The sequence below is a fragment of the Chaetodon auriga genome, chromosome 9 (genome assembly GCF_051107435.1).
Source record: "Chaetodon auriga isolate fChaAug3 chromosome 9, fChaAug3.hap1, whole genome shotgun sequence".
NCBI classification, from domain to species: Eukaryota; Metazoa; Chordata; class Actinopteri; order Chaetodontiformes; family Chaetodontidae; genus Chaetodon; species Chaetodon auriga.
In genome coordinates, this window is record NC_135082.1 from 24,861,582 (window position 1) to 24,889,382 (window position 27,801).

Consider the following 27,801-nt stretch of genomic DNA (forward strand, 5'->3'; position numbering starts at 1 on the left):
GGTGTGACGGACATATGACGGAGCCAATGGTGAATCAGAACGTACCCGACGTTTTTCAAAAAATGAGCCAATAGAACTGGATTCAGGGCGGGCCAAATGAAATTGAACATTCTAATGGAAAAACACTAGATGGGGCTGTCGTCTCAAAGATTGAGGTTAACGTACATGTAAATATTCTACTTAAAACGTAAGTATTAAAATCATCATGATCATCATGATCACAGCATAAAAAATTACGATATGCTTTGGTGTTATGATATTTTAACAGAGCTTAGTATTAGAGTGTTACCATTATGTTGATAAATAGCCTACAAACACAAATACATATACCAGTAAAATAATACATGTAATTAGCTCCAACCTGTATTCAGAAAGAATATTTAAAACGTGCACAAGCAGGAAAAGCATAAGATTCATCAAGACAGACAACAAGGTGGCAGCAGAGAAGGCAAATAATCTTCACATGTTTGATTATCTGCCTACTTCATAATGGTTTCCTAAAAAAGGCATTACAGCTTTTATATTAAGATTGGGATATTCTCCCTTATGTCTGTTGCTTAATGTGCTGTTTGGACTAAATAAAAGAGGCCTTTGGCCAGTGATATTAAAAGTCCAGCCCAGGGGGCAGTTGCAGCCTTTGAGGAGTCTTCTGTGGTTGTTAAAAATATTGATAATAAAATGGAGAGCCATTGCAGTCTCAGATATTACAGAGAAGAGAAATTAACCTGGTATGAAACTTTCCAAACTGCGGACAAAATAATTTTATCAATGGCACTGTTGTAGGAAAACTGACCATTTTAAGTGCATATAAGCATTTCTCTTTCTGAGGACGATAATATAAATCAGATGATGACTGATATCCTTCGCTCAAAGGTCAATGATGTTAAAACATTCCAGTTGTACAATTCCTTGATCATAAGCACTGTCTTTTCATTGTTGACGCTCTGGATTTCTTGTCTTGCAAGCACTGCAGCCAGCTTCTTATGTACTTGCAGGGCCACTGTGTGCTGTAGGGCTCTGACCTTCCAGCTCAGCATCAACAGAACTCTTGTGCAGAAAAACAGCTTTTGACCTCGATGCCCTGACGGCTAGACTTTACTTCATGTCTGTTGCACGTGAAAACATCTCAGGGCGCACAAGCATCTAAAATGAAATTCTTGAAATCTCTTTCTAACCTTAAAAAATGCCCCACAGTGAATCAGTAGCTGGCCCGTATTGAGCAGGTGTTGAGTCACTGTGGCACAATACCAGTATTATAAAAAGGAATGAGTCCTCTTCATGCATGCCTGAAAGCCTGAGAAGGCTTTAATGTGTCACAGACTGCCAGGACACGTCTGCAGAGCCGTTCTCATGGCTGATATGTCTTCTTTGCCTGAGGACTTGCTCAACTCGGTTGCTTTGCGCGTACAGATTCCTGAAGGCGTACAGATATAAGAAACTGCCTATTTATATGTATTTGTTACATTGACTAGTCATCTTCACTTACACTAGAAAGTTTCACCGCCACATAAAATCAGTTCATAAATTGACTGTCAGCATAAGAGCGAAATGACTCATTATCATGACCTTACCACTTAGAAAAGGAAAATGTTCATATTTGTGTGTGCATTTGTGCTTTTTCCAGTGTGTTTGTGTGTGAGCACGTGCTTGCTTGCTTTTTGTCCCAGCATGTAGCCTCTTATGCAAACATGCACACGTGCAGCCATTTGTACGTGTATATGTGAGTACGTGCATACAGAACGGGAGTGTGTGAGGGAATCATGAAAGTGTGTCATGTCAGCAGGCTGAGTTGACTCTGAAGTCTCTGTCATGCTGTCAGACTGCAGAAAGAGTTCTTCATTCTACACTTGACTCAGCTGGAAGTGACTGGATGCTGCAGGATTTTCCTGCTACAGCAAGCAACAGTTGTTTAATAATCATCAATCCAAAATATGATGACTTACAGAACTAAAAGAACGCCTTGTCAACATTGTTGCCCTCCCCGTCTCTATCATCAGTGTAAGTGCCTACGAGCACTTTTAAACATGTTTTCTTTGAGTTTAAGCTGTGTTGTGTTTTTATGTGTTCAAATTCACATAAAAAGTGGCCTGAATTTAATTTCTCTTGAGAAGTTTATAATTTATGTAAAGTTAAGGCATTAAAAACACTTTTTACAGACAGTTCGAGTCCAGTACAGATTTGTGCTCTAATCTTCTTCAATCAAAAACAAAAAAGTTAATCCGTCTAGCCAAACCAGTTGCCATCATTTCAGCCAGACAGCCTCCACTCAGGAGGTTTACCTTCAGTTCACAGGATGTCACAAGAAGCGTATTTGCTTCCTGAGCAGCGATACATTCAAACACAAAACAACATGTTAAATAATATGGAACCATCTCATCGATCACCAGATTGATGATGCTGATTATTAATGCCGATTCAGTGAAAAGGATCAAAGACAAACGGCTCTGGGAAATCACTTGTGAAGTACCTGTGATGTACCATGTTTTCATTTTGCCGATTAACCACAAAGCTGAAGTAACTCTGGTTCAGACTTTCCATCAAGTAAGTATGTTTAGGTTTCCACAGCTAGCGGAGCAAGGCTAGTTTGTGATTTTCATTTGTGTCTAGGTTTACCCAACCCTGGTGTCACACACATGCAAAAACCTGTTAATGAGTATTTATTGCAAGAACACTTCATTCTTGACCAAACATTAGGGGTAAACTGTACAGATGAATGCACGTCATAATGTTGCTTGTTATTGTAGAATTATTGATTTAGAGCTGACAACACAATACTGGTTCCTCCACAACAGAGCAAACGTTATTTTCCTCCAACTCAAACTCAAACTAACGGACCGTGGCAGTGTTTTAAAGTCAAGAACCATAAAAGCCTTTTGTCAACAAAGCCTCACATGTCAGCACATTAGCAGCAATCTAATAGGCTTTGGCAGTCTGAGGCGGCCGTTGGTTTCCCACAAAATCTTGTGGCTACAGCAGCTGTCATGGCCTGAAAATGGCTGTTAGGACTGTGGAATGATTTTATTACATCTGGTATCAAGTAAAAATAAAAAAAAAATGGAAATGCAAAAACAAATTTAGTTATCACACCCAGGCTTGTATTAGTCATGTGTTTGTGTTGCACTGCTGTGGATGCACTGCAGAGAATCCCAGTGAATTTTAGCCATCAAGCCCCAGTTAAATAAACATTTTAAGTAAACAAGAGTCTTCAGCAAACTCCAACTAATCTTTGAACTAACAGTTTTATCCTCCTGCTCTTCACAGTGAAAACCAACAAATGTGCCACTAAAACAGATACAATGAACACTGAAAATCTGGTTTTGACTTGTTTATCATATATAAACAATCTTTCCTACAGATGTCTGACCAAACAAGACTGAATGATCATATATAAACTGAATATACGTAACAAAGGCAGGACCAGAATGCAGCAAATGACAAATTATTGAACACCATAACATAGCTGTTACCTGGAAATCTGACATATTTGTGGATAAGCTGTATAATGTTGGGCTACAACTTGCGGTTAATCGATTAGTTGTTTGGGCTTTAAAATATCTGAAAATGGTGAAAAATGTCAATCAGTGCTTCCCAAAACCTGAGATGACGTCCCAAAGATATTCAGAAACCAGAAAATATTCACATTTAAGACGCTGGAATTGTAATTGATTTAATAGTTTACATCTAATCGATTAACTGATTAATCATTGCAGCTCTATTGCAAAGTGACCATTTTATGTGAAATATGACATTTGCTGGAGGTCTACCAGCCTCTCTTTAGGACTCAAACCCACAACAGGCACCTCACTGAAGCTGCAACCGCTGCCTGAAAATGACTTAACTGTTTACTGCGTTTCTCCAGGATGGAAACAACTGATGGGAGCAGACGGAGCGTGACTCAGAGCACAACACAGCTTATGTGATGAATAGTTTTTTGGTGCCTCTGTTCAAAACAGAGTGCTTGATAGGAAGTCTGATATACCCTGAGCCTCTTGCTCTTGTTCATCTTGTGTGGTGACATTTTATTGGACAAGGACAGGGCTGTTTGGCGGTGAGAGAGAGGGGGTGAGAAAAAAAAAAAACAGGGTCATGACAAGAGCGGAGGAAAATCTTTAAGCACCTGTAGTAAAACACAATACACGGTTTTGAAAACAGTAAAGGGAGGAATTTTTCTAGAATGGGCCAAGTCACGTCTTCAAGGCAGCCGAGACAGAGAGATGAAAGCTCCAGGGAGCGGAGGAAATGGGGGTTGAGGAGGCGTCACCTGGAGGACTGCCTGACACTGACAGGATCCCAACCAGGCAAGACGCCCTAAAATCTGACTAAACATAGGCGCTGTGTTTTAAGGAGAGCGCAGGGTTGTTGGGGGTGGATGCAGTTGCAGACAGCTGTTTCGAACCAGATCATCAACCTGCAACAGCTCAGAGGCTCAAGCTGCCAGATGCTGCTAATCCCAACAAAAGGCACAAGATGTTCACCCTGGAGTTTGTCATAAAAGCCCGTGATCGGTATTTGTTAGCAGCAGGCATGATCAAGATTAACAAGAGGCTGACATAAAGCTCACAGTGCAAAGACATGGAGTGATTCACTGTCGGGGAGAGGAGGTGGGCATTTCCTGTGACATTCATGGTGGTGGAGGCTCATTTACGGGCAAGGAGCCTGAGCGATGTGTTTACTGTGCTTGCAGATGGGTCGTTTTTGTTATGACTTGGGTGATAAGCATTTGCATGATAGGGTGGGTATGGTGATAACGAATGTTTATGACTGTCTGGTGTCTATGTGGCCATGATTCACGGAGACAACAATGGAAACCAATACCAAAAATGGTGTGTAAGCTAACATGCACAACATCATTTAGGATTATAGCCGGTGTGCACACTTGGCTGACATTTTCTCCGACATCTACTCTATTTTTACATCTTTTCAAAACTGACTCCCAAGTAAAAAAAACATCCACCCAAACAAAAGACATATAGATGTGATGATAACATTCGTCCGGTGACACGTATCTGAGGGATTGTTTGAGGGTGGAGACTTCCATTCCTCCTGTCGGTGTCAGCTGATTGACTGGAAGCAGAGCGTAACGTAATGCAGCGCTGATACAGACAACAAATGAACTCTGACCAAAATCGGACCACGGCTGATCATCTCACGCTTGCGAAAGTTGTTTTTCACACTTTGCGAGAGTGAAGGCAGCGAAGGGCTTCTTGGGTGTGCAAACCCCAGCGGGAGCAGACAGGTGAGGGGCAAAGGGCACAAACTTCAAAACACATGCTTTACTTTGTTTTTAGGTTTCCTGCTCCACCAAAATCTGGAATGAAACACACATAAACACAGACCTGACAGCTGCATTTCAACTGTTCACTCGGCAGCAGCACAACTTGTACTTTCTCCTGTACCCTCATTCTAATTTGAGCTGGCATCGGTTTTCAGACCTTTATTTATCCAGGGAGGGTTTTGCTGAGCACGCTAGCTGTTTTTCGGCAACGCCCTCCTTCCCGTTCACACCTGGGAGCTGTAGTCATCAGTTTTTATGGATAAAAAAAGGTATTGCGCTGTCCTTCCGATACAGTTCGATGCTATCTTACCTTTGGGTGGTTTGAAACTTTAATGTGTAATCACGGCTCAATCCCGAGAGGCTAACTAGCTCGCTAAAATCATAAAGTATTATTGCATGGTTTTCATTATGGTGACAAACAACAAACAGGCAGTGAGTGAAAGAACCCGACGACACAAAGAGAGGAAAGAAAAACAGAGAGGTTTGTCATCTTTTCAAAAAGTCACAATATCATTTAATATAAAACACCTTTAAATTGGACATAATCAGGAATTCGCCATCAGGAGTTCCACCAATCCACTACCACTTGAACACTGCAGTCCACCGGGACAGCAGCTGACTTCAATGGTACTTCCGAGTGCACACAGAAAAGGGTTGAAACATGCATTTACTACATTGTACAAAGTCAAAAGCGAAAAACAGGAGGTCTTTTTTTGCCATTATTGGCAGAGAGTCTCTGCTGCCTCATGAGGGATCCAGAGGCAAAAGGGGGGACAGTCTTGATAGGTGGGCATGTACAGAGGTGTCCATTTGTTTCCTGGCACTTACGGATAAAGTGCCCTCCTCTCTTTTAGACCGTCAGCTGAAGGGAAAGCGGAAACTTGGTGTAAGGCAGGAAATTGACTCAACACACTTCAGATATTTCAGATAACAGTTGCAGACTTGCTTAATTTTGACAAAGAGCAATGTCAGTGCGGCTCCCGTGCTGTGAAGTCCGCATACAGTGTTTTGTAGGTCTTGGCAGTAACAGAGAGCTGTCTCTCTCTACACAGGCTCCCCCACCACGCTGCTGGTAACGATCAGTGAGTGAGGAAGCACGTGTCCACTCAATGGACTCAATGGTGCTGCGTTTTTGAACGTCAGACACGTCAAAAATAGAATGAAGAGATTCCTCCCTTTTGTCCATTCTGGCGAGACTTTGATAAGCACATTTCATTCCCAGCTTTGTCCCTCCCTCTGCCTCTCCCCCCTCTCGTCTACACACACACACTCCCACTCTCTCCCTCTCTCTCTCTCTCACACACACACTCACACTACAGATGCCACGGAGGTGACGGAGGTCACCTTATTGTCTTCTGCCCAGGGCTGCAGGTTCTGCAGGGCGTAGAGGGAGGAGTTGTGCAGGCAGAGCGGGTCCGGCTGTAGAGGCTGGCTCAACGTCTTCTGGAAAGCTTCCTGCTGAAGCTGCAGCATCAGCCGGTTAGCCTGCTGCCTCTCGGCTTCTCTCTCCTCTGCAGTCTGTCTCCTGAGTGGATGGAGGAGACACGGGGGGACAGAGGAGGATATAAGATCCATATGATGTTCAAATTTTACCGTGTGTAAATTTGACTAATGCTGCATATCACAGCAGTGTTCCCGATGAACGGTCCCATATTCTCAAAAAGAAGCAATGTAACTTTCTTTTTTCTGGTTATAGTTTCAGATTTTCCATTATTTGTTCTGTATTTTTTCCTGCAGACAATTGGATAATTTTATTTCCTCAAACCTCTAAAAAAATGTCACCACACAACATGGAAAAACATCACCTTTTGGCTGAACTGGTCACAATGGTGCAACCAGTGACAAAGATAACAAAGAGTAACAAAGACATGTTTCATTTTACTCTCTAAATAAATGATTGCCAGCAAAACAACAAAAAGATGCAACATGCTGAAAAAGTGTGTAGAAAGAGGCAGAATCCTGCTTGAAACTGGATGTTCAGTGTTCATGATATTTTAGAGTGTGTTTTTCTTTGGCAGTCAGAAGGCGGGGAAGTCAAAGAAAGCGGATGACATGAAAATCAGTACAGTTATACATGTGTCAGAAATTTTCCAAATGAAACCTGTTCATTTGCTGTCACTGCGGCTTTCACTGAATGTTTATTCAACACCTGTGCCAGCAACTGCAGCTTCGGGCCAGGTGGCAGCTGATCAGGGTGAGTGACAGGTGTTCGACACAACGTGACTAACCCAGGGGGAGGAGGTACAGTACACTTCCTGCCTGAAGGTGAAACATTACATCTATGTCTTAATGTGATGTGTGTTTTCCTGGAACACACGTGGAAACAGTAGATTTAAAATGATGCATCCTCTAAATGGAAAAGTTGCAGTGTTTGTGTTGGAGAGTAAGTCTGCAGAATTATAAAAAGAGAAAAGAGCTGAGATGATATCATATTTTTCTTCTCCTCAGCTGAAGTTTCTTTCACATTCAAATCAACTCTCCTGTGTTTTAATTAGGACATTTTCTCCTCTGCGTATGTGCTAATTTTAGCCCAAAAATGGTCTGAACGGTCCTTAATAAATGCACAGATTAATGCACAATGAAGATTTTTCTTGGCTCTTTTGGAATTATGGAGGTGTTACTAATATCACAAAGCAGAATAAACAAATGATCGCCATCAAAATCAACAATAAAATGCAAATGGAGGAAATCACGGGCGGAAACACACCTCTAAAACACTCTTTCATGCACACCAACCTCCATCCATTAGCCACACATTATTGTTAACAGCATTATCATAATACGATTCCCCGGCTGTTGATTTGATCATCCTCTTGTTACTCGCGTAGTCGTCACGCAAAGACATCCCTCATGCTCATCCTATCAGGTGCACACTACAGGGAAATGGCATAAATCTCTGCAAAACTAGGAAATCAGAAAAACGAGCTCAGCCGATTCCCTTGTTAGTTGTGACATGCCGCTCAGTCTTGGATGTAGTTTGTTTTAAGCAAATTCATTTTCATTCCCTCTTGTACTGAAAACTGTGTCCTGTTTTTTCACCGCTCCTGGATGTGCCTTTTTTCTGTTTTTTAAAAGGGATCAAACCTTCAATACTACATATGATCGTTTGAGACAAGCATGTTTTTAAGTGCCCTGTATGTGTAGCTATTGAATCTAAAAAGCTTTAGGGTCATTTAAACATTAAAACCCTAAGAGGTCATTTAGCTGTTTGTAATATGCTTTTGAAATATGCATCCTGTCCCTTTAACTACAGGCAGGGCTTCATAATTTGATTTCCTACTCATTTACTTCCAAATGGCTATAAACAACAGTTAGAATGAAGTGAAGAAGTGTGTGTGTGTGTGTGTGTGTGAGTGTGTGTGTGTGTGTTTCTCTGGCAGCCGGTTCCTCCTGTGAGTGTTTCAGTATTGCTTTGGACAGCAGGTTTCTAAAAGGCCTTTCAGGAGGCTCAGGAGTAATTGTGCTTGGTCAAGTGAACTGGCCTCGACTGGCAGCTAGGCTAAGCAAAATAGGTGTTGTGTTGTACAACGCCTCCAATGCTTCAGCTGCGGGCCATTTTGCTTGTGTAAAACATCGGGAAGCATCTTGGATCCAGGAGCAAAACATGTTCGGCGTTGTTGATTTATGGCGCAAGAAAAATTGGAAGGAGTGGCTCATCTGCCCGCATAAAGACAAACAGCCTCTGAAACAATCCACCACGGGCTCTTTGTTTTGCTTAAGTAGATCATGAGGGAGAAGAAATGAGCCAAATACGGCCGAGGAAGAGAGGGCTATGATGCTTTAGCTTTATTATCCTCAACTTTCACACCAGCAAGCTGCACCAGAAAACACTTAAAGTGAAGGAGCCCCCTGCTGTGATCTTACCGCCATTTTGTCCGTCTGTTCTGAAACCAGGTCTTGACTTGTGCGTCTGTCATCTTCAGGGCCTTGGCCAAGGTGGCGCGCTCGGCCGACGCCAAGTACTTCTGCCGATGAAAACGTTTCTCCAGCTCGCAGATCTGCACCCGGCTGAAGGAGGTGCGAGGCTTTTTCCTCTTGGGCGGCGTCCGGTTCTGGTAAGGGTGGCCGATACGACGGGTCACCGAGAAGGGCGAGAGGGCAGCTGAAAATGGCCAAAAAAAAAAAAGAAGATTTATTTGACTTTGTTTGATGATTCTTAAACATTTCACTGAACATCATGCAGGAGATCCTGTCAAAAAGTCCATGTTAGCATTAGCAAAGAGGTTATTGAAAGAAACTGAGGTATTTGGACTTTAAGGGCTCAAGATTAATATCTGTTAGTGTGAGCAGTTATTTCCATTTCTAAACTAGAATGATCTGTGCTTCTGAAATTTAGAGTTATTTCCCTTGAGGTTTTGTTTCTATACGCTCATGTTACAAACACAATTTTGTTTTCCAGTCCTTGAGTAGATAAAATTATTGTCCATTTTGTCTTAACTCTGGAAAAGGCAGTGTGTTTGGGGAGTCTAAGAGAAGGCCCAGAAGCTGCCAATTGAAGAAGAAAAATGTAATTACAACTAATATTCCCCCGCCAGATTCTGAAAACCAAACAGCACACTGGTTTGTACAGAAATGAAGGAAAGTCATGGAGAGACATTTAGAAAACTGGAACATGCAGCATCTGTTCCAAAAACTATTCAAGAAAAGATAACGCTTGCAACTGGCAGTAAATTAGCCTCCTGCTGTAAAATGATGGTGAAAAGCACAAATCAAGATTTAAACTTCTGCTTAAGCATCGTTTTTTTTTATCTTTCCACCAAGAAAGACAAAAAAAACTTTCATTATCTAAGCAGCACACAAGTGGGATGCACTTAAAAATCAGCTGTGTGAGGATGGGTGAGGTAGGGGAGGTGGCTGGTGGGCGGAGGGGGTGACTCACCTGGGCAAGCCCCCTTTGGAAAAGGATAGTCTGCTAGAAGGCCATTGCCGTCTCGCAGGTGAGCGAGCTCGGGGTAATAGCATTTGGCTAATGTCTCCACAGTGCTCCAGACGGGGACCCTGCCGATGTCTCCCTTGGGGAGAGGACAGAGGGACCCGGTGGGCCCCGGCCCCCCTGTGGCCTCTCCGACTCGGCTCTCCTCTGCCTGCTCCCCTAAAGGAAAGGGAGACACAGTAAGGTCCCACATCTGGAGCACAGCGGCAGCAGCAGCCACCGTGCAGGCGCCGACGCATAGCAGCTAATCACATGAGGGAAGCCTGAATGATGAGCAGGGTCTACTTTAACATCATTTACTGCTGCTTTCTTAAGTTAGCGTTTGGAAAGGTTTTGCTCCAAAATGAGATATCTGCCATTTAGAAATATAAGTGACAACTAGCAGGTTTACAAAGATAAATCAAGCACATATTGGTCAGCCAATCAGAATCAGACAATCAGGGTTATCCACTGCCAAAGTAAAGGTGGCCACTTGTTATCTAAGCACCATCCACACAGTTTCAACCTACAGTACAATTTTTGAAACATGGGGAATTTTTTTTACCATCAGACAATTGAAATTCAAAGATATTGAATTTTTGCACTAAAGAGCCTCCATACAGAACTGAGCATTTGTCATTAAAACTCCTAATAATAACATTACACAGTAGGTCATGCACAATTACACAACTTCTCATCATTTATGTGAAATAGATCACCTATATTTTACATACATTGATGATGAATTTGAGGCCACGATTTCTTGTTTTAAATAAACGACATCATACATGTATCGACCAGGCTGTGCCTCTTCAAAAATATGAATTATGAGCCGCTGCTGTGTTTTAGTTCCTTTCTTTGCATCACTGCCCGCTGGTTCTCTTTCACATGTCACTGAATCTGGGTATTAATAACAACTTATCTTCAGCATCATAAAATATCTATGAATCCTGTCTATTTTGTCAGCCATGGGTAAACAGAAGATCGATAAATGTAATGAGATCGTTTTTGGCCATAGATCCACTCCCCAGCCACATTCTCATTTTGAGGCTGAATGGAAATCAACAGAAAAAAAAAAAATGGTTTCTGTCTCTTTCTCTCCCTCTCTGCATCTTTATGTCATTCCTCCCCAGCAAGCTGTTTTGCCTCCTGTCTTACAGGGTGTTTATTTGTTTTTGTTTTGTCCGGAAAGCTCACTAGAAGCCAAAATGAATATGAAAACATCTGCATAGGTGTCCCCGGAGGGCCACGTGCTGCCGCTGCTGCTCGCAGACTTTCAGCGACCTGAAAATTCATTTGCCACACAGACGATGACAATTTGGATGGAAAATGGAACATGAAGCTATTATGCGCTCGGCAGTCGTTTCCAGGGAGCTGCCGACGTCCCCTGATGGTGCTGAACACGAGTGGCAAATAGAGGCGTACACGAGCAAATGATTTGTAAAATAAAGATGAATAGCTGCAATGTGCTGTTACAGTAGGTCACATAAAGTTAACATTACCTGAGTGGAAATTAGCAATGCAAATTTAGTGTCTGAGATGAAAACTCACTACCTTTTATTGTCTTTTGTGCTGGATTTATAATGACCATGTCTTCTTTTTCTTCCTCTAATTATTACTTTTAATCTCCTATGGTAATATTGCTATAATATTATTATCAGGTTTCACATTATGTGTTGCTCTGATGCTCAATAGTAGTATAAATGGTAATTGTATCCCTCTAAAATTCCTTTTGGGACTTAGACAGGCATCTGTGGTATTTAATCATGAGTTTATGGTGACAAATTTCCCATGATGTTTCTGATATTTCTATAAGGTACTCACAGGAAGACTGCAGCACCTCTGTGGCCCTTAATCGTGAGTTTATAGTGACATTATTGCATTAATCATATGTTTTTAAATCGAACATGATTCCCAGTTTTATTCCTATGGTGACTTTTCTGTGATTTTCTTGTATGGATACATTTAAATATTGCAATTGGACCTTTTTAGTCGGCGTCTAGTTGCCCAAAAGTAGCCTTACGGGTCACATGCTGAGAGCGAGCAGGCCTGTTGTTGCTCCCAGCGGCAGGTCTGGCTAAATAATACTGCATTAGATGGCTATTTCAGGCCATCTGTGGGCTAACTAATGGACCAGGCACATACAAGCACGTTCAGAGGCAACCCAAGTGGAACACAACATGCAGCAGGAGCCTTTGGATGTGCCAACTGCAGAAAAGCTTCCCCTGCAGTGTGCAAAATGCTGATAAATACATGATACAGTGACGCTACGGATACTGCATCAGTCACGTTTTGTGTTTTGACTGGACATGTAAGGCTAAGACAGTTCAGGAATCAGATATGCTTTCAGATTTATCCTCTGCTATTATTATCAAAAGTGTAAGTTAGAAAGGCTGCGATCTTTATTAACCTGACGTCAAATCAAAAGACTGTTCCTGCTCAGCTGCATCAGTCTGAATGAAATGCATGAATGAAGATAACCCAGAACAGTCCTGTATTCTTGTATCTTCGGCACTCAAATCTGTTCATTGTGCCTGGATATTAAGTCAGTTTTTGTTTAAAGCAATGAGTTTAAATGACCTTTCACTACAGTATCATATAAGGTCAACATATGGAAAAGGTGTGAGGCAACATAATAAAACATATTTATGTTTTTAGAAAACAGAAATTTACATTTTTCTGCGACTAACGTCAGAATAACATTTAATTAGTCTACATATTAAAAATAGCTGACTGCAGCTAATGGAGCATTTGTAAAGGTGTAAAACTTTGGAGATTCTTGAGCAAACCAAATAAACTGTGATCATGGTGAAAAATGTGGAGTCATGATTAATCCTCACAGCTCTGGATTTTTGGTTACTATTTGAATAGTTTTCAGGATGAGCATAATTAGCCAATAACAGCCTGGAAAACACTTAAACTGGCACTGCAGCATCTGTGTGAAGAAGGTGGAAAATTATTAGATGTAAAAAGAGATAAAATCTTGCTCCTATTAAAAAAAAAAAACCTAAAAAAAAATTGCTAAATAATCTTTTTCTTCCTCTTCGTCAACTGAAAAAGAAAATATGGGGGAATACTAAATCTGCTGCCTGGGTAACACAATTTAGCATAAGCATATCAAAAAATAAAATGCTACCATGGAGAATATGTTTCCCATAATAAAACCATCTATACTTAATAACACTTCTCGGTGACAGCGCCTCCCTTCCCCACTGCGGATATTACCTTTGTAGCAATCTAATAAATATATCCGTGAAGGATTCTAAAGGGGATATTGAAATATAACATGAACATATATTGCTATTTATTACAGTATACGGGACAAAAGGCAGGGACACTGTCTTCTGTCACGCTGGAAGCAGGGCAGCGTGGAAGCACAAGGACAGGAGAGGGTTCAACACGGAAATAAAATCACATTTTTCTTCTCTGCTGCCATTAAGTCCCAGACAGAGATTTACTGGAGAGAGAAAAGGCTTTAATTATGTTTTTTTATTGGTGCTACGTGGCTATAGAGCCACACATGCTGTATTATGGTTCAGTTTATTGTCAAGATGCCCAAACCATCCACATTACGCTCTAATATTACTATTATTATTATAGCAGGGCCAATTTATAACAGCTACTTTTAAATTGTTGGCCATCATATATTTACTCATTTAAATGAATTTAAACAGTCCAGTTTATAAATTTATGGTTTTATGCATCTTGTTTTGTAAAACACTCAACAATATTATTGACTAAATAAATGTTTCAGTCTGTATTTTATGATAATAGCCGGAACTTAGTTTATTTAGTGTTGTTTTGTTTTTGTTTTTTTTAGTTTATTTCTTTATTTGTCTTATATTTTTTGCATGTCAGAAAAATCGTTGCCCAGCGTTGAAAGGTTAAATAATAGTAAATGCCGAGTGGCACAGGCAGATAATGCCGCCAAAACAGTGATACTACAACAACTACTACCACCACCACCACCACTACCACTACTACTACTACTACTACTACTACTGTTACTACTAATAATAGTAATGATAGCACCGTCAAATGTGTGGTGACATTTGAGGTAAAATAAAGAAATAATTCAGATGAAATGAATAACTTTCTGCTCGTGGTGATCAACATAGAGCCAGCGGTATATAAACAGGTCTTTGCTTAATCCTCCGCGTCAGTCTGATACAACTTCTCATGATCTATAAGACGAATTCAGGCCATAACGACGCTCGCCAGGCTGAAAAATATCTGCGGTGCAATTTAACAGGTTTCGTTTACATCCCTGCAAATAAAAACCCCTCCCACGGCTGCCAGAGCTGGAAGCCTTTGGCAACATGTTTAGCTGTTTAAAGCTGCAAGAGGCCGTTTTTCTCCTCCGATTTCAGGCTGAAAAGCCAACAGAAAAACAAGAGACAGAGAGAAACATTTAAAATGCGGCTCTGCCCATCAGGATAGATGATAGTCCATTTGATTTACGGCCTTTTATAGGAAACAGAGCAGGCTAAATCTGGATAGTGTGTGTGTGTGTGTGTGTGTGTGTGTGTGTGTGTGTGTGTGTGTGTGTGTGTGTGTGTGTGTGTGTGTGTGCCCGCTGCTCATCTTTGGCTGATCAATACAGTGGAAAGATATAAGCTGCGAAATAATTACAGCGACACAAAGCTGAGAGAAATTAAACGAGAGGCCCTCAGTGACTATGAGCAGAATTGATAAGCCTATTTACACTGTATCTTTTTGCAGTTGACATATCGTCCCCCAGTATTTAATAATTGATCAGGTAGAAAAGACGGAATGGTGAATATTTAATGCGTGGAGAGGTGCGGGGGGGGGGGGCGAATCCATGATCATTTTCATCTTCATCAGATGAGGTCATGAGAAACGAAAAAAAAGACCGTAAACCAAATCAATAATAAGAGAATAAAATAACACACGTAAAATCTAATGACATGAAGTCCAGTTAGCAGAGCAGAGATAATCCGTCAACCCAAGAACTCCAGAAATATTTTTTACAACTGCATCTTCATTTATGATGACACAGAACAGCCTCTGTTTGTTTGGATTTACTCGTGCAAAGACAAAATTCAGCATCTGACCAAGATGCTGAAAAATGAAAAATGGCCGTAAACAAAACGTGAGATTTTGTCCTTGCAGCTAAAACACAAAGCATATGAATAATAAGAGTGCATTAAAAAAAGTCTTAATCTAAGTACGAAGGTGTTCGAGCTCCATCAAAATGTTATCTTGTGAGAATGAAGCAAAAACAATTAATGAGGGATTATGTAACGCAGATAATTTGCACTAAAAATATCAGCAGGGCTCGAATTTACGTGTGAAAAGGCATAAATTTCTGTTTATTTGAAAGAAGAAATTGGTTATTTGCCATACTTTTGTTTTCATTGTCTTTTTCTGAATAGGAGGGTAAGAAACTCAGAAGGTTATTAAAATCAAAATAAACTTCAAGTCTATCTGAAGTTTACATTTCTTATTAAATTTCTTTTATTGCTGTGTCATTTGCAGGAGGGGAAACAGAAAAGCAGCCATCAGCTGTTGATTTTTACTTCCTTCCAAATTCAGTTTTACACAGAAAGAAACGGAGCATCTTAATTAATATTAAGAAGAATCTGGCTTAACAAAGACCTAAATCTGGGCTCCACGAATGAACCAAATTAAGGGTTTATGTGAATTATGCAGATATATTTTGACACATTTGCTACACATGACTGAGGCGCTGCATTAAGGTCATAAAAGTCTCTAAAGTAGAATAAAAATGTTCTATTATTCGTAGTGCAATAATGTAGAATGTATCATGATAATAATAGAGATAACCTGTTATTATCCACTGTTAAAATAGATTTTAAGATGCCATAAGTTATTACTATTATGACTCATCTTCCTGCTTTCTCAATTGGCTCATAGACGAGAAAAAAATCATTCATCCTCATGAAAAGACGGGGAACGTCGTTATCCGTCATCCGCTGTAAATGGAGAGTGATGGTCCAATACTGATTCATCAGCATGTCCATGTCAATTTCTCCTGTCGTTTATCAGACTACCCTTCCAGCATAATAAAACCGACTCTGTGCGCGCATATACGATTCGTTATAGATTACAACCTAAAGATGAAATCAGCTCCACTTAGGCCCAATTCAGTCCGCACGCTTCAGCGTTCAGGGCCTGATTTTTTTAAACACAAATGTCAAGAAATTTACAACTCACACCTGTAAGGCCACGAGGAAGTCACAGAGTAACAGTGCTGCTCTGCGCCGGACTCTGGGCTCATTTACTGTGCTTTTAAACGCAGGTGAAGGAGCAGGAAGGTTATATAATCATCTGTTAAAATGGAAACACAAGTCAGACTACAGGTGTTGCAGGATCACTAAAAAACTCTTTTTACCTGTTAATCTGTCCTTGGCAAACCTCCTACTGCTCTCCATCCACGGGAAGGTGAAGTTTGCCGCATTCCCCATCCCCATCCCGGGCACCGAGGGGATGCCGGGTCCGATGCCCGGCGGATGCGTCGAAGGGGGCGGATGCGGCGCAGCAGCGGCGGGCGGAGGCGGCATGGGTCTGTGCGCGGGCACCCGGATCACGCCACCGGCGCCGCCTGAGTTCACGTTAACGTTCATGTTCATACTGACGTTCATGTTCATGTTGACGTTGTAGGAGCCGGCCAGACCCGCCGCCGCCGCCATGGAGCAGGCCGGGTTGTAGACGCTGTTGTACCCGTTGCTGTAGACATTGGAGGACAGCGCGTAATCCGGGTCGCTGGTCCGGTTGGGAAGCATGCAGCCGCTGGACTGGTCCGAGCTGTTGAGGATCTGGTCGATCCCGAAGCTGATGGGCTCATGCTGCTGCTGGTGCGTCTGGTTCACCTCCTCGATCCCGGTGTGCTCCATAGTTTCTTGTTTTTGTCGGTGATGTTTGTCAGTATGTTCTAGCAGTGCTCGGATGAATTTTTGTCATACAATAATTCACGCCTTGGGAAATGAAATGTTTGTATGTGTGCTGCAGTGCTGGGCTGTTTTTTCTTCTCAAGCATCGACACAGGCCTGCTCTACTCCCAGGAAACCAACAACGTGTCCGGCGCAATCCAAAATCTTGCCATAATTTTTGTCCAGCGCTTGGATCGGGTGTTCCCTAAATTAAATGCCTATCCATCGGGCTAAGAAAAAGCGTATCCATCTTTAACAGCGTGTTCTCTCCCAGTGAACTACACACAAAACAACCTAACGACAAGAAAAACAGCCGCAGATGGTTATCCCGAGTACTTACAGACAAAAATCCTGGATTTTGGGGAAAGGCAGTTCTCTGGAGAGGCTTGGAGCGCTTTGTTCGCCTATTCTGGCTGAGACGATCCATACGCAGAGGGCATGGTAGGCTACCCAAGCTCGTCGCATTAAAAGAAAGCAACAGACAAAACAAAACAAACCCAAAGAGGCGAAAATGAAGCGCTGACCTCGCAGGCGTGGATATTAATTGGAGGTGAGAGCGAAAGATGGCTCTGTTGTGCTGAATGTTGAAGTGCGTTTCAGCAGGTGAGACAACCCTCTGCGTAAAAGCTGCCATTCGGTCATCCAGCCAAACCTCCCTCCCTCTCTCTCTCCCTCCCACCCTTCCTCCCTTCTCCTCCTCCTCCTCCTCCTCTGTAGGGCAGTTGTTTTGCTACGATGTCTTAAAGAAGCCGCAGCTTTCTTTATTTCCTGCAGCTTTTTTTGTAATAAACAGGAGGTTTTGTGCCTTTTAGTGGTGCCAGGAGTTCGGGTCAAGTGGATTCCAAAGAGTTTTGCGTCAGTGAGCGAAAACATGTTTAAAATCTAAATATATATATAAGTTAATCAGTTCATTCAATCATTCAAGATCAATGGTTGAGAGGATGCGTTCAGAAAAAGAAAAATGCCTCTCTTCATGACAGAAAAGACACATTTTATCTTAAAAAGGGGAAATAGATCAGGCTTTGTTTTTTTCTTTTTACAAATTGTTGAATTTTCATGGTGCGTCTGAGTGACTCTCACTGTCAATGCTCGGTTCGTTTTCATATTTTGCTGTCCATCTTTTCCCCGTCACTCTTCATATTAGCCTTGCTCTTTTGTTGGCATGATTAAAAAGGTTTAAAAGGAATCCTGAAATGATGCTATGGCTCGCAGCCTTCCGGGCCCCTGGACAATCTAAGCCAGGCTTCTTTGGGACGTGTCTCCCACCTGAGAAGGCTCCTGCTGTTGGACGTGATTTGGTACAGAACTTGACAGCAGGTCTGCAGCACTTTGTTTCCGTGGCAGCAATGAAACCTGGGTGTCTTCTTGTGCGAGTGCAATTAAACCAGCCACATATTTACCCATGGACCCATATAACTCGTCTGAGGACCCCTAGAGTTTCCCGCTACACCAGTTCAGGGACCACCAATATTCGGATCAATGAGCAATGAGCGACTGAGCGACTATAAGACGAGATGGCAAGTTGCAGATCATGATAATGAGCCTTATGAGCCTTATTCTAAAAGGCAGGTTACATCAGCACATTATGTCCTACAAGAGACAACAAATACTGGACCATATCTGTGTGTGTTAGCGGGGGGAGGGGTTGCACTGTTATACACAATGAAGCCATAAATCCGCTGATATTGACGGGAAGGGTGCAGGAGTATAGGCCTGATTTAAAGGCACTGATAGGCCCATTCCAGCGTGCATTATCACAAAGTAATGAAATGTAAACCAACCGTAAGCCATATTTATCCTATATGGGAAATAACGTATAGACCCAGGAGTGAAATAAAGTCTTTACATCTCCAACATGAAGAGCAAAGAAGAATGGATAGATAGATAGATAGATAGATAGATAGATAGATAGATAGATAGATAGATAGATAGATAGATAGATAGATGATTAAACAAATAAATAGCAGCTGGAGTCACATCATGAAGCCAAATGTGAAACGCGGCGTTGCTGATTTGCACAAATTATTTAACCTTTCTCCGCCCGCAGCGACGACGCGGATCGCCGGGGTCTCAATTCAATAAAGATGAAAAATGGCTCATAATAAAAGCGCGACACGGGGAAAAACGAATTTAATATATCACCGTTTTATTACGCACTTATTTCACTTTCCGTGCGAATAAAGATATCTCTCAACTGCACAAGGTGGCTAGAGGGAAGCATAAAAATCAATTGTGTGAATTCGAGGCCATATCAATAACGGTGCGGGGACGAGAACAGTGCGAGTGCAGCGGCTATTAGGCCTGTTTATATTTGCGCGTTACAATCAAATGAATAGGGACGAGAGGATGCGCTGCGCCTCAGATCAGCTTACTGACAAGGTAATTGGCCGTTTATGCAAAAAGCAGAAAGATCTATGGGCCGGAAGGCGGAAAATAATGTTTGAGAGGCTCGTTGGGGCAACACATCTCTCCCTGACTGCTGGTGATGTCAGCAGCAGAGATGTGATGTGTGACTGTGCGTCAAACCGAGCGGTTCATCTTCACCGGCGCAGGGGGTCCCAAACTTCGTCATGGCGGAGACGCCAGGTGAGCCCGAAAGGTGCAAAACCCCGCATGTGTTGCGTCAGATTTAAGGTTGAGACCCGTCATATTAATACATCAGTAAACATTCAGTGATCGATCAGCTGAGTTCGCGGTGTGGAGCGCTGCTGTGGCACACGACACATACATTCTGTTAGAGTATATTACAATTAATATTACATTTTTCTCTCTCTGTTTAGTTGTTCACCTTCATGTCACACTTTTCTCTTGTTCAGCGGGGCAGGCTGGGATGCCACGTGCACCCTTCTGTCATAATATGATGTGTAAGTCAAATCACTCGTATGTAAATCTCTGTATATTTATATCTATATAGTCTGAATAAATAAATGATAGATCTGTTGTGGCTGCGGAAGCAGGCTGCTATCTCTTAACTGCAGGTTTTATTTTCTTTAATTTTTTAAAAATAATTTATTGCTTTTTTATTTTTACATGTGACCAAACTAAAACGCTCAGAGCCCCTGAAGACCGTTCCAACACTGTATTTAAATTTTTGCCACTAAAACTTCAAAATATTCCTATTTGACTGATTATTACTCAAATGTCACGAAGCGGGACATTTTAAAACCTTTGCAGCACACCTGGTGTTTTTATGAGACGAGGCCCTGAATGAAGCTCTTTGCCAACCCGATGGTAAAATGCAAACCTCGAATCATCAGGAGCAATACCAGAGTCCTCTTTATTGAGCCTGACAAGCAGAGCTTACTCAACAAGACAGCAAGTGTCCTGTTTCATTATTCTCAACAAGTTAGGCCGTTCACTGTGATTCGCTCCCATGAGCTGCTGTTATAATGAAGCATAAGGAAATTAAAATGATTTTAAAGGCTTATCTGATTTCTAATGTGCAGTTTGGGACTCGTCAGATTGATATGTCACCATTAACTCCATGAAAATTACCATCAAAACAAAGATCTGTTTTCAGTTTACATCTGGGCAGCACAACAAATGATGACACGAGGTGATTCTGTATTTCTGCTGAAGCTACAAAGAGGGAAAAATCCCATTCAACCATGTCTTTGGTGTTTTTAATATTTTTGTAAATATCTTGTTTTGACCACCAGACAGAGCCCAAAAAGAGTGTTCAGCCAAAATGTTATTTAAACACCTTTTACACCAAACCCTCCACATATTTCTCCAAATCTGCTCATGTGCGTTTGACATATCATTCTACAAAGGAAAACACAGACTGTGGACATGTACGAAGTGCTTACACTCCCTGGCTTCCTGCTCCAAACGCCTCTTGAAATATCTTCATGAGGCCACTTTTGCTCTATTCTTAGACATCTCTCTATCTGCCGCAGCAATGACCCAGTTTTCCCACAAGGATCATTAAAATTTTATCTAATAAGCTATAGCAGCAAAACATGAGGGAATTGAAATTATTATTATTTTTTAAATAAAGATCCCTGACTTATTATGGGCTGCCACTATAAAACTCGTTATAAAATAGACCAATAGGAGGTCTGCCTATAGCTTTTAAATGCAAACGTGACATGATGCCGTGCAGGATTGTAATCAGCAATTTTACTAATGCAATAAAACCCCATTGCCAATTAAGCAATACCTCCACCCCACCCCCCGCTCACACACACACACACACACACACACACACACACACACACACACACACACACACACACACACCCTCTCTCTCAATATGAAAGCCCCTTGCTGACTTTGCCCAAAGGCGTTGTCTATGGTTGCCGGCTGTGCGTGATGAATCGTTATCTCCAGGCCACGCTGCTCGTCTGGGTAATAAAGTACCAGCAAAGCGGAGACAAAAGGAATTTGTCACAGTTGCCTCCCCGATATATTAGCGACCTACCGGTCGGTTTAGCTTTCGTTTGGGGGTCCAGGGGCCTGCAAACCAAATTAAAATGAACTCAAAAAGTAAGAGGCAGAAAAGGGAAAGTTCCGCCTGTAAAGTTAAGTAATGAGCCAGCGGAGGCCGTTTAAAACCAGAACCTCCTGATAGGACCAGCGAATAGAGGTTCTTGCTGCCTTGAAGGCGACCCCATCATTAGTGCTTCTTCCAGTTCATGAAGGCTCGGCTGCACCTGAATCACCTTTAGGCAGGTGCGCAGCGCTTTGACCTGCCTCAGCCAATCAGAGCTCTGGAATCTATGGCTAGTTTCATTCCATTAAAGAATTAGCTTTCACAGATAATCAAACATTTAACTGAGGCATTACGTTTATTTAGACTGGATTATACCTGCGTGTGCTAACAGAATGCTAATGCTATCTTTAAGATATTTTATTATTAGAAATATAATAAGAAATAAATTAGGAATTAGACACCAAAGTGTAGCAGTTTATACATTGAACAGACTGAAATCTATATTACAGGCACAGACCGTTATTATATTATTATTATATAGCTTTCAAGATGTAGCCTAGCACAGTGGTGGAAGAGGTATTCACATTGTTTACTTAAAAGTAGAAATACCTCAAATTTTTACTTAAATAACAAAAAGTACAAAAAGTCTGAAAACCAAAATTTAAGGCAAAAATACTCCCTATCAAACTACTAACTTATATATAATTGTATTATAATTATTATTGATGCAGTAATGTGTTAGCTTTACTAATTGGACCATTTTACTGTGATCATTTGTTTACTTATTCAACAAAGTACTGAGCTGTCATATAAACGTAGTAGAAGTAACATAAAGTAGAATTCAATTGCAAAAACTACAAGTAGCTCAAACTTACTGAAGTGCAGCAGTTGAGTAACTATACTTGCCATCACTGGGCTCGTGCCTCAGTACTGTTATGGAGATGATGAAGCCTGTTGCTGCTGTTGTTAATATTGTCAGACGTTGTTTTGTGTCATTAGTTTGTGTAAAGCCTCTTTGTTATTGGTCATTGGGGTTTTTTTTCCCACAGTTCATCATGGAAAACGCTTCCTTGGACTTGGTGCTCACTAATTGTTTCTGTAAAGAGGAATGATGAGGGGGAACACTGACAGAACAAAGTTGTCTCTTTCCTGTTTGTGTAACGTGCGCAGTGATGTGACGATGCAGCGAAGGTGTGGATGCAAAATTCAGCCTCAGTCCAAAACTACGATGTGTGTCTCCACAAAAATGGACATGCATGGTTCGACTCGTTCACATGCTGTCAACTGGCTGTTTGAGGAGTCTAAAGGAAGGGGGAAAAAAAAAAAAAAAAAAAAAAAAAAAACCTGGCAAAAGGCACACCAGACAGCAGGGGCGTCCGATAATGGATGTCTAGCCGCTAAGTTGTCCGATAACGGACGCATTTAAATTGACAGCTGAAATGATCCCAGACCTGGGGAGGAGAAAAAAGCTGCCTCTGCGATCAGGGATGTCGGAGATTAGTGTGACGAAGGCTGTCATCCTCCTCCCTCCCAGGCCCTGTTTGGCTCTCTGCAGCTATTAGGTTGAATTTCAGAGGATACACCCAGAAAAAACAGGGTTCAGTGGTGAAGGAAGGGGGCTTATTCGGCCTGTAAACTCCACGAGCCGCCTTTCCCACAAAAAATGTGGTTTTCCATATTTCTTTTTACTCTTTATCATCATTTATTTGTTTATCCCTCAGCATGCTGCAGCCTCGTCAGGGAGGTACACAGCATTTTAGGAGTACTGAGGCCAAGGACCCACACTGCCCCCCCACCCTTCACTCCCCTGAATGTTTTCCAAGGTCATGATTCATTTGTTCACTTAAGTGCTGAATTAATGGTTCACTTATGTCTTCTTTATAAAGTATCATAAAAAAAAACAACAACAAAGAAACAAGATTTCGGTGGAGAAATATGTCTTATTTGTTATTACTGACCTATTAAAAAAAAAAAAAAATACTGGACTCAGCCTGTAAAATTCTGTTTTGAACTCGCCCCAGATTCCTGAAATGCCCCTGAATCCCAGAGAAAATGCAGAGATGGGCTCCATCATGGAGCACAGAACACATAGGACCCACTGGGCTGTATTTAACAGTTACTGAGCAGAAATAAATCCCCTTTGTACTAAGGTTTACTAACACATTGCAGAGGTCCTGCTCCAAAGATTGTCTGATTAAAACCTGCAGGTCTGATCAGTTAATGCACAGCAACATGACAAAGTAACCATGAAGAGTCTCTGTATGTGGATGCCTCGATAAGTGTTTTCATTAAATCTGCAGACACTGAGGTTCCTGTGGAATCAGTACAGGAGGACTTCACAGAATCGAATCATTCTGCAGTGCACTCTGCCTCCATTGATTGAACCATTTTGTGGTTCTACAACCAACCTTTTTACTGAGAGTGTGGAATCATTGTAAACAAACATAAGTAAATCTCTTGTTGCACAACTGTTTTCAGAAATGCCCACATGTTTATTCCCAAACACTCTTCCAGACGCAGAGTAGCCAAACGCATTCAAGGAAATATGAGACAAACAGTTGCTCTCTGACTCAAGCACGAGGAGCTTTTGGAGGTTCTGCGCCTCGAGAAGAACATTTGCTAACCAGCGTTTATGTTGGTCAGCTGAGATGGATGAAAAGGAGTCTGGAGTCTGGGCTCTCTGAAGTTAACCAAAGGTGAGACCAAAGTGGTTAAACCTGATAATAATAATAATAATAATAATAATAATAATAATAATAATAATAATCTGAAAAAGATTACATTAAGAGATGCTGTGTCATTTTTAAATAAAAATATATTCAAAATGTAGCCGATGAGATCAACGACTTCGTTAAATCACTTATTTAGAGGCAAAAGTGTATTTCAACATTAAAATCCAGCCTAAAAAAAATGGGCCTAAACTGTTCATTAAACATCCAAAAGAGATTTCAGAGCTGCTTTAAAAACCTTGACCTGGTTTATTTATTAGACTTTTAAAGGTGCACTCACTTCCAGCTTCACTCCCTAAAATGATTGTTCAGGTTATGCTGGAAGCTTAGAAGTTTATTTCCAGCCTCTCTGATCAGCTCATTGTTTTCTGTTGCTTGTCTTGATGGACTCTGATGTCCCCAATAATTATTTTTTTGAAAATGGCATTTTGCAGTGACAAACTTGTGCAAAAAATAAATAAATAAAATAAAATAAAATAAAATAAAATTTGAAAATGTACTTTTCCCTGAACCGCCATAACAACATGTCACACGTAATCAGCCTCTTTATTCAACGGCAGCCTGTGAAACCTCTTTTCTTCAGAGTGTGCAACAGCCAGTATTCTGTGATAGAAGAGGCAACGAGCTTTCTGCAGCCTCTGGATCTTTTCTTCTCAGAGTGTAGGGTCCTGCTATAAACCACAAACCCATAAAGAACCGTTCTGCATCGCGGGACCCTTTTTACTGAGAGTGTAGAATTACATTATTCTGCATTTGAAGGGTTCAGTCCTTGACTCTTCGCCTCCCCTCAGGGGAAAACCTGGCGCCTCCTGCCCGGATCAGACGACTCGAAACTGGACGGAGTGGAGAGGAGGAGAGGGGTGGAAAGGAGGAGGAGGAGGAGGAGGACGTGGAGGGGAGGAAGGGGGAGTAAAAACAGTGAAAAAAGAGAGGAGAAAACGCTGAAATGCAGGCTTGGGACCGGGAGGATGGAGGGATGTCATGTTGCTGCACTGAGCGTTGCAGGCCTCAGAGGCTGCAAGAGAACAGGTAGGCCTCATTACAAATTATCTTATTATTATTATTATTATTATTGTTGTTGTTGTTGTTGTTGTTGTTGTTGTTGTTGTCGTTGTTCAGACGTAATCTATATTTGTAAGAAAAGAAAAGAAAAATCACCCAAACTTTCTCCCCTGAGTTCAGTCTATTTGGACAAAAATCGACTCAAAAAGGTGAAATAAAAGCCGTCATTTCATTACTCGACGTCAGATTTCTCAACTTTGTCTTTTCCTCTTTTCCTTTTCAATGCAAACCGATTCATTTCGCTCTGCCCAGCTGTTTTCCTCAGATAAACCTATCGATTAGACATCAGTTAGATTCCTAGCCAGGGCTTTATTGAGTAAGTTGGTGAACCTTAAAGTGAATTACAGGAACTGCTCTGCCCCTCCGGTGAACTATTTAGTTGAATCTAATTTACTTTGATAAAGACCATCTATTTTATTTACTCTGATCGCCATTTTCATCGGGGGGTTATTGTGAGGCTGTGAGGGCAGAGTTTGTGCAGGATTTTGGAGAGAAAAGGAGATTGTGATCACGGATTTAGCTTCTTTTGTAGATTTAAACCGACGACAGCAATCTGTGCATTTTTTATATATAGAAAATACAAATTATTATTATTATTATTATTATTATTATTATTAGTAGTAGTAGTAGTAGTAGTAGTAGTAGTAGTAGTAGTATAGTTGTTGTTATTTTCCCTAAATAAATCTCTGAATTCTACCTATAATTTTGCAGCAGATGCTGAATGAACTTTTAAAAAGCCATTCATATTTTCTCAATCAGTTCTCTTTAACCAATCAATGAAATCTACAAACCAGCCTTCACGGATTTTAATGTGCATTTGTCTTTTTTTCTGCAGGAATCGCAAAAATCAACTATTTCGTCCAGAGCTGCACATCTGCTGCAAGATGCACCTGCATCAAGGTTAAACGGGAACATCAGACTGCTTCCTGCTGTTTTCAGATGTAAATAAACTGCAGTTTGGGTCTTTTAAAGAACCACTTGTGGTATTTTCTGAGAAGAAAGACTCTTACAATAGATATATTGTCTCCCACAGTTATTAAAATTTTAGTGTTCATCTGCATGCTTGGATATAGCATGTAATTTAATTTAGCCCAATACAGCCACTGACGGCAGTGACACATTATGCTCATGCTTTTATTTTTAATATTTATTTTTTTCATTTAGAAACATCTTATTCGCTCTCAAGACAACACCATTTTTGTGCAGACTGCTTCGATAAATTGAACTGACTGATTAAAAATCATGTGGACATGACACTGTGATAAATCTCCGCAGCACAAATAAAAGCAAAAATTGTGTGGACAGCCTGTTTATCCTCCTCTCCATCCCTGATCCGCAGTCTGAAGCCGGGCCGCTCTGAGAGCCTGTTGTACACATGCGTCGTATTTAAGTGTAATTGGCCGTATCATTGGCTTTTGTCTTGTTTACAAAGCGGGCAACAGGAGCGGTAATTTAATTTCCTCCGCCGCATTGAAGAGCCACCAGCCGCCTGTCAGGCCGAGCTCAGCCTCCCCAACCCCGGGCAGCGGGCAGGAGTCTGGCCCCGGGGCGATTCTGGAGAGGGAGGAGGAGGAGGGTGGAGGAGGGTGACATCTGCCTCCAAATAAAAGCGTGCATGAATGATATCCTGGGATGTAATGGAGGGCAAATCCACCTCCTGTGTCTGGCTTAGCTGACATAAATGTACAATTTAATAGTAATAAATACCATTAATGAAGAGACAGGTTTGTCCCTCACCAGCATCCTTATCTGTTCATGCGTTTTCTCAATACTTTCACTAATTCAGATTTTATGTTTGTTTGTATTTTTACATGTTTAAATTCTGACCGACGTTACAATTTTATATATATATTGCACTGCTTTAGTTACTGACTTTTTTTACTTTGTGTTTTTGTATTTTCCATATGGAACATTTTAATTTGTTGCAGCAAAAATCTCCATTCTCCATGAAGATGTTTTTTATATTATTATTCTATTGGCAACAAACAAATACTTGTAGGAAAATAGCTTTGTCATTTTTGTATGGGTTGTTCTTTAGGTGATGGTGATGATGATGAGTGACTGCAGGTTATACATTTTAATTTCCTTTAAGGGCCAAGAGACCTGCAAAGGTGAATTCATACATCATATTCATGCAGCCAAGTTACATGAAGGAGCACTGACTCATCACAGGGACTGTGGGGTCTGTGAAGATGGAACCACAAGCATTTAGGATTGTTCAGCTATCTTTGCAGTGAGGATCACCAACTGCAGCTTATCTCTCTTTTCATTAATTTAAATTAACTGCACATTTTTATGGCGGAGGCAATGCATGAGGAGAATACAGAGAGATACAGGAGGAGGGCTGAAGACAAAGTGACAGCAGCGTTTAAGCAGAGGCGCCTTATAATGAAAGCAGTGCTGACAGTGTGTTAACAGTGGGTCATTTATTCTTTAGGAAGCAGAACTACAGTCAGTGTTCAGGCTTCGTGGCT

General features: G+C 41.3%; 1 protein-coding gene across 3 annotated transcripts; it reads right to left on the reverse strand.

Annotated features, from left to right (window-relative positions):
* Positions 1-5,846: 5,846 nt before the first annotated feature.
* Positions 5,847-17,673, reverse strand: tlx2 (T cell leukemia homeobox 2). Of its 3 annotated transcripts, XM_076739282.1 has the most exons (5): positions 16,564-17,673; positions 10,155-10,367; positions 9,140-9,377; positions 6,620-6,800; positions 5,847-6,137 (listed from the first exon to the last, which is right to left on the reverse strand). In XM_076739282.1, the coding sequence occupies exons 1-5, from the start codon at positions 17,063-17,065 to the stop codon at positions 6,126-6,128; spliced, it is 1,146 nt and encodes a 381-aa protein (XP_076595397.1). In that variant the 5' UTR covers positions 17,066-17,673; the 3' UTR covers positions 5,847-6,125. The 3 variants fall into 3 exon arrangements, with proteins under 3 accessions (XP_076595397.1, XP_076595396.1, XP_076595398.1); XM_076739281.1 differs by lacking the exon at positions 5,847-6,137 and having other exon boundaries at positions 6,584-6,800; XM_076739283.1 differs by lacking the exons at positions 5,847-6,137; positions 10,155-10,367 and having other exon boundaries at positions 6,584-6,800.
* Between the last annotated feature and the right edge of the window lie 10,128 nt (positions 17,674-27,801).

Excerpts from the sequence above, each read along its gene's own strand:
- tlx2 (XM_076739281.1), bottom strand. The coding sequence starts at position 17,065 with ATGGAGCACACCGGGATCGAGGAGGTGAACCAGACGCACCAGCAGCAG. Across the intron at positions 9,378-10,154 it reads TCCAAAGGGGGCTTGCCCAG|CTGCCCTCTCGCCCTTCTCG; the intron begins GTGAGTCACCCC and ends GGCCATTTTCAG. Across the intron at positions 6,801-9,139 it reads AACAGACGGACAAAATGGCG|GAGACAGACTGCAGAGGAGA; the intron begins GTAAGATCACAG and ends CCATCCACTCAG.